The sequence below is a fragment of the Erigeron canadensis genome, chromosome 1 (genome assembly GCF_010389155.1).
Source record: "Erigeron canadensis isolate Cc75 chromosome 1, C_canadensis_v1, whole genome shotgun sequence".
Lineage (NCBI taxonomy): Eukaryota > Viridiplantae > Streptophyta > Magnoliopsida > Asterales > Asteraceae > Erigeron > Erigeron canadensis.
The window spans coordinates 11,753,759-11,760,952 of record NC_057761.1 but is presented as its reverse complement, the minus strand read 5'-3'; the positions used below and the strand labels follow the sequence as shown (position 1 = coordinate 11,760,952).

At 34.9% G+C, this 7,194-nt stretch overlaps 1 protein-coding gene across 1 annotated transcript; it reads left to right on the top strand.

The window, feature by feature from the left end:
- Nucleotides 1-262: 262 nt before the first annotated feature.
- On the top strand, nucleotides 263-5,027 carry LOC122584764 (BTB/POZ domain-containing protein At3g22104). The gene is made up of 3 exons (XM_043756820.1): nucleotides 263-408; nucleotides 3,175-4,284; nucleotides 4,422-5,027. Exons 1-3 carry the CDS (start codon nucleotides 346-348, stop codon nucleotides 4,887-4,889), a joined length of 1,641 nt encoding a protein of 546 aa, XP_043612755.1. The 5' UTR covers nucleotides 263-345; the 3' UTR covers nucleotides 4,890-5,027.
- The last annotated feature ends 2,167 nt before the right edge of the window (nucleotides 5,028-7,194 follow it).

Here is a 7,194-nt window from a genome sequence, read left to right as displayed (position 1 = left end):
ATAGTATATACCTTTTCGCCTCAACTTTTATGATTTTATGAAAAAATTAATAAAAAGTTAATATATAAATGCTTAACACACGAGACTAATATATAATATATAATATATAATATGTATATAATATGTGTAAGTATCTATGCGTGTGATGTAATGTTTTCCCCCGAACACACAGAAAGTTAACATTTTCTCATTTGTCGCTACTCATTTTCAGAATCATATTTTTTGATATGTAGCTCTTTGTCTTCACCTCTTCTCACTTGGTTTCTTAAATATTCCCCGGCCACTAATTAATCCTCTCTACTTCTTTCTTTCATTCTCATTTAAAGTTTTCATATTTGGGTAACCATGGATGGTTATTGTGATCTTGAAGTGGATGTTAATGGTGAACAAACTTTCTTCATTCATCAGGTAAGTTTTAATTAGTTTATTATTATTATTATTTTTAAATACATGTTTGTAAAGACTTATGTTGTTTGTGGATCATATTATGTTATTTGGTTTTAAGGTTAGTCTGTCTGGTTTCATTTGACGGACATCATCATTTCCTTATGGCTTAATTTGCATCAGTTATCAAGTTTTTTTGTCCTCTTATCACTAGATTCTGTAAACAAATTGTTTATGCATCTTGGTTTAGCCAAATAGAAGTATATATACATCTATATAGGGAAAGTTCACAAAAAAAAAAAAACGTTTTGTTGTTTAAATTAAGGGAAAAATCAATATGCTTCTAGCAGCAGGGAAGAAACATGCTTCCTCTCACAAATTCCCCCATGCAAATCACATGTATAAATACAAAATCTAACCCCTTCACAAAATCATGGAAGTATGGTGCTTATAGCAGCATACTTGTTACCCTTTAAACTAATCATATACATCTATATGTATTTCTTTATGTTCTTCTTGCCTTGATTCTTTTCTTCTTAACCCACCAAAATATTCAAGTTTATTATAATATAATTTTTAATTTCACCCGTATTGTAGTTTTCTTTGCCAAGTGAATATATGGTTGTCATGTACTAGGTTTAGTTATAGAACTTCTCACATATTAATTTTCTAAAATTTATTGTAATGAATACATGATTGTGCCCCAATGTTTTTTATGGATTAAAAAATTAAGATGTGAGGAGTTTTATAACTAAGCTAGGTACATGACAACTACATATTTACATCTCTCATTATATAAATATAAATAACCTTTTAACTTCATGGTTAAACTTTATGTGGGGAAGTTTCATTTTCATTGTGTATTTTTGTTTAGCATTGCATCTATATAATAAGTTGTATTGTTCAAGTATTATTTATTAGTCACCTTATGGCTTCCTGGGTTGTTTTAATATATGTTCATTAATGTCTTGTGGAGTTAGGCTACCCTTTTGAAGCTTCTTTGCAAAACTAGTGAAATTATTATGTGGGTTTTCAAGTAAAATTTTGGATAATAATACCAATATACCATTAATTTAAAGTTTAAAAAAAGTTTAAGATAATTAGAGTTTATTGCAATCAATAAAATCAGACTTTCATCGTATTTACTAATTTGAAAAGCCTATTACCGAGCCCGCAATTCAACCGTTGTCCAATTCCTTTCATGAGTTATGAAAATGGTGACATACAGACAGTCTTATCCATACCCGATAGTTGAAAGACTCATACTAGGGAACTTCAGACCACTTTGCATTTTAGGGATTGGGGATCAAACAATACTAAATCTCACAGTATATCCGATGGAGATACTCTTTCAAGAAAGAGATCCAGAAAACTGTTTTCTTATTTTTTTAACGTCCCATAAAACTGAAATACTGATCCAATTATAAATTTCAAAAATGATGTAGTAAAGTTTTGTTATTTATTGCAATTTGGTTGAGGGTGACACTGAATTATAAAAGATTCTTTCATTACAGACAATTTATTGCATATAGTGACATCTCACCATTCCTTGCTGCAAAATGGTCCTATTTTTTCTACTTTATACCAATCTTCTTTTCTTGTCACATAAATACATCACCTTTTGTGGTGTTTTTAATGCCCTGCAAAAGGGTGCCTTTGTGTAGTTACCTTGAGTTGTACAATTTCATCATACATGCTAATCGCCAAAGATTTTCATTTTATTTTGAACCTCTAACCATAAAAATACACAAAATTGGTAGCATAATATGATAATAAATCCGGTCCTGGTTCAAAATTATAGAGGCATTGACTTTTCTAGTAATCCAAGTTGTTATAGGATTCAGACTGCATACTTGATTTCTTATGGTAGTGCATACGGTGATCGAATATGTTAGACCTATATGTGTTTGACTTTGTTGGTCAAAGTAGCTGTTTCCAGTCTTTTAATTTTCACAGATCCTAGAGGGTTTCAGATATACAGTACATTCTATCCTTTTAATACAAGAATCGGGGTTCGTCGAAAGTTCAGAAGGGTTTCACTTCTATCATACGTTTGAGTTCCTTGGTCAAACAGATCATTTCTTGTATTCAAAGTATCTGGATTCTTAATTCATGATAGTTTCTACATTCTGAATTTTGTTAAATTTTTTATATTTTAATACTTCTTTTTCTTTCTAAATTTGTTTATAACTAAATTTCTTTTATTTATAATATTTTACTTTGATATCTTCTGATCTATAGTACTACAGTATGTTTTATTCATCGGTGAATGTGATTTTTAGACCAATCCCCGGCGTTTTCAATCAAATATACTGACTTTGACGTATTGCGTTACATAGATTGCATCTTAGATATTCGTGTAGTTTAGGAGTTGAAGTAATATAGATAGACGTTGTCTGTTGCACTTATTTATTAAAAATATATAAATTGGTGCACTATTAGTTAAAAGCTCCTTAATTTTTTAACCCTTCTTAAACAAAAAAAACTATTTTATATATAATTTTTTAGTTGTTTTATCATATTTAACAATAACATTTTTAATATATGTGTTTTAGTTTAATATAATATATTTTTAAATATTTATATGAATGATGATGTCACACCATCATACTAGATTCCAGTGTAAGGGTTAAAGATCAATTTTGTTCGCTATGGTAAATCAGTGTAATGCTACAAGTATATATTGAGTTTGTGTTTGGGTTAAAAATGGTCATATGCATACATACAAAAATATGTTACGAAATTTCGGTGGTGTCATATATTGTATTGATCGTTTCATGGACATTGCAGAACATCATCTCGTCGTATAGTGGAAAACTCAGAAATTTATTCTGTAAATCCAAAAGCCTGACAAAGAATCTCAAAGTTATATTACATGATTTCCCAGGAGGATCTGAAAGTTTTGAGCTCATTTTAAGATTCTGCTACAACAATGGCAAAATCATTATAAACCCCTACACCGCACCTCGTTTGTTCTGTGCCGCACATTATATGGAAATGAACGGAGCAGTTAGTGGGTCTGTCAATTTACTCGAGAGAAGTGTGAAATCCCTTGAAGATATCGAGTTTTGGAGTTGGCCTGAACTTTTATCAGGTTTAAAACATTGTCAAAGTTTTTTCCAAATCTCGAGTTCGTCAGGAATCCTGAAAAAATGCTTGGATTCTGTAGTGGCTAGGCTTGTGTTCACAAGCGAATCAGGACCATCATGTCCTTCTAATTCATCACCTGAGAGCTCTGTGGTTCGGTTATCGACTGATAGCAAAAGCACCGAGAGTCTTAGAAGTGGAATCTTTCGGTCAACATGGTGGTTTGAGGATTTGACAACTGTTTTGACTCCTAAGCTGGTCAAATTGTTGGTAAAGTTGATGCTTCTTCACAAATTCGATCATGGGCTGACGAGTAGGTTTCTGTTTTACTATCATAAATCGAGATTAATCATGGCCACTTCAGAAGAGAAACGGGAAATCACTGAGACCATCATCGATAGTCTTTCTTTGCTAGATGAAAGTTCTATATCTTGCAAGAATTTATTTGGGGTTCTACGGGTGGCTTTGAATTTAAATGTTAAAAAGATCTTTAAGAGCAGTTTAGAGCTTATGATCGGTTCTCAATTGGGTCAAGCAACCATAGACGACGTTCTTGTTCCATCGCCACATGGGTCAATCTATCTCTATGATGTTAATCTTGTTTTACAGCTTGTAAAGTACTTTTTAATGGGGCAAAAAGTTCCTGTTTCAGAGCTGAAGAAAGTTGCTCAACTGATAGATTCCTATGTCGCGGAAGTGGCTCCTGATTACCATCTGAAGCCATCTAAGTTCTTGGCTTTGGTAAAGGCACTCCCAGAGTCTGCTAGAGACTCTTATGATGAAATCTACCATGCCATCGATACATATCTTCGGGTAATAGTTTTTTTCCTTTTTGATTTGACAATACCAAATACATGTTAACTTGAATCAAAAGATCGGTTTTCATTTGAAATTTTTTTTTCTAAATTTTAATGCCTAATATCATAAGCTTTCTTTTTTTCATATCACAGGTCCACGCAAATTTAACAGAAGAAGAAAAAATTAGCATATTCAACAGTCTAAACTACAACAAACTTTCATCGGAAAGCTGCAATCATCTTACTCAAAATGACGAATTCCCACCGAAATATGCTACATTAGCTCTCAAAGCTCAACAACTCAAACTCGAGAACCTTTTGTGTGGCATGGACCTCGATAAACAGTTAATCCTTCCAGCTCATAAACCTATAGAAGCTGAACCTATAGATAAAAGTCTCGAGCAAGCTAGACTGTATGCCGAACAAGTTGTACCGAATGGAAGAAAACATGATATTGTGAAAGAAAATGAGAAGATGAAAGCACATTTAGAAGGGATGCAATGCAGGGTGGTTGAATTAGAAAAAGTTTGTAGGAAAATGCAAACACAAATGACCAAAATCTTAAAGTCAAGACTGTCTAGACAAACAAGTACTAAATCACTGCCAAGACTATGTTCATGATTAATTTTTTATTATTTTTCGAGTATATAGATAGTATTTTGGCTACTTTCTCTAATGTAATTTTGTAAATATAGAGGTGGATCTTTCTTGTTCTCGTTAAGTAATGGAAACACTATCTTCCTAACGTTAATTATTAAATTTGGGCATTATTAATAATTTATCTTTTAAAATATCTCTATTAAACCTTTAAATTAATTATTTTTATATTAATTATCTACACTCTCGACGTCGCCTCCACGACCCGCAGTCGTCCCACCACCACACCATCTTCATTACAATCACTGCCGTAGTACGCGTCTTCGTTAACGCATTGTTCTCTTGTAACGCATTTCTGATGGAGTCTTTCAAAGGTTAGCAATTGTTCTCTTGTAAATGTTTTTCCTATATATGGAAGAGGACTCTTCTGCTGCTACTTCTTCCATTATTTTAGTCCTTTTCCCGTTTTTTTATCATCGTTTTCCATTTAGCCATGGCTTTCTTTGCTATTTCTTTTGCACTCCTCCACTCGTGGAACGTATCCACCAGTTTCGCGTAGTTTTTTGGCTTGTTGAGGCACAGATGTCATATTAATTCCTTTGACTGGAGCCCATGTATGGCTCCCGATATTATTTCTTCTTCAGATAGGCGCACCAGATTTCTTGTCCCATCCCCATACCGTTTCAGAAAATCTTCTGTCTCTTCATCTTTTTCTTGTTCTATATCATGCGTCCACAAATGGGGGCCGAATTCTTCTTTCAGTTGTGTTTTAAAGCTCTCTACATCATATATGCCTCCTTCGGGTAAACTCTCGAGCCACTCCCTGGTCCTCCCATACAGAAGATAGAGGATGACATGGCAAACCACAAGGTCGCTCCACCTCTCGGTTCGAGCCGCATCGTCAACTTTTCTGAGGAAAGCGTCGGCATCGGAGGTGCTCCAGTATTTTTACCGGAGGTATATGCTCGCGAAGGTCCCTTGTGAATTGCATGCATGACCCTTTGTTCTTAGGCTCCGGTCCTTTATTCTTAACCTTGTCTTTTTGGACTCTGGTTACAGGACTTGCCTGAAAACACTGTGGGTTTGGAACACTATGGGTTTGGGGCACCGTATGGATTATACCACGCGGCCTGTATGTTCCCTAAGTAGCTCTTGCCAATAGGTGACGTTGGTACGATATTCGTTGGTACGAGTTAAGGGTTGGTACATCGCCGTTGGTACGATATGGGTAAAGACATCCTCCGCAATAAAACGAGGGATATAAGGGCTGGTATATCGGCGTTGGTACGATATTCGTCGCTGCCATCCCTGCCATCCCTGCCAGAGATCCCTGATAGATTGGGTATGGCGGGTAGACTAACGTTTGATTTTTTAGTGTACCAGTGCTACCTTCATGCTCGCTCTTGGTCTCATTCTTTTCACCAAGTTCTTTCGTAGGTGGATGTGGGTTATTCTCGTTTTTTGTCACAAAACTGCCTTCTTCCACCTGGATCTGGTCTGTGTGTCCCTCTTCGTTCTCGCACAATGCTGGTGGCGGGATGTCTGACAATGTGTCATCGGGGTACTGCACAACATCTTCTGATCCTGGGACCACGCCCTGTTCGTGGTTGCTTCCTTTTGTGTCTGGACTTGCTTTTTTCCTCCATGCCACAGCCTGGTAAGTTGACCGACTTACAGACTGGTTATTTGTAATAACACGATTTCTGCTATTGATTCGATCTCAACAATGGCGTTTCAAGTGTGTGTGTTCTTGGTGTGTTTAGTGTGTGTGATTTTCTAGAGATAGAGAGAGAAAGAGACGATCTACATATGTTGTATGAGTAAAAATGGATAAAAGGCTTATGATTTCTAAGGAGTTGAGGGTATTTATAGTCTAAATCTACAATTAAGCTCATTGACACTCCTAGTCCCTTAACCTTAGAAATCATTTCATCATGTCTTAATCAACAACAACGTCCACTAACTTAAATTACAATTTATCACTATTTTTGGATTTCTAACATTCTCCCCCTTAGTGATATATTGTAATGAATGAAGTACGTGTTATTTTGTCTTGTAGGAATTAAGTTGATGAGCCCGATGGTGAAGACAATTGGTGTGATGAAACAAGTCTTCAAAGCTTTCTCATTGTCTCTGGAGAACTTGAATCAATCTTGGTCTTGGACTTCTTGTAGTTAAAACATGATGAAATTCTCAATGTTCTGTTTGAACAAAGAATAAAATGAATGAGTCTAGAATCTTTGAAAATTGTTGAACCGTGAATCAGAGTTGTCTTTTGAAGTGCGGAAGGTATAAATTTGGTTCTTCAATCTTCGATTCTTGAATGAAA

Excerpts from the sequence above, each read along its gene's own strand:
- LOC122584764 (XM_043756820.1), top strand. The coding sequence starts at position 346 with ATGGATGGTTATTGTGATCTTGAAGTGGATGTTAATGGTGAACAAACT. Across the intron at positions 409-3,174 it reads AAACTTTCTTCATTCATCAG|AACATCATCTCGTCGTATAG; the intron begins GTAAGTTTTAAT and ends TGGACATTGCAG. Across the intron at positions 4,285-4,421 it reads CCATCGATACATATCTTCGG|GTCCACGCAAATTTAACAGA; the intron begins GTAATAGTTTTT and ends TTCATATCACAG.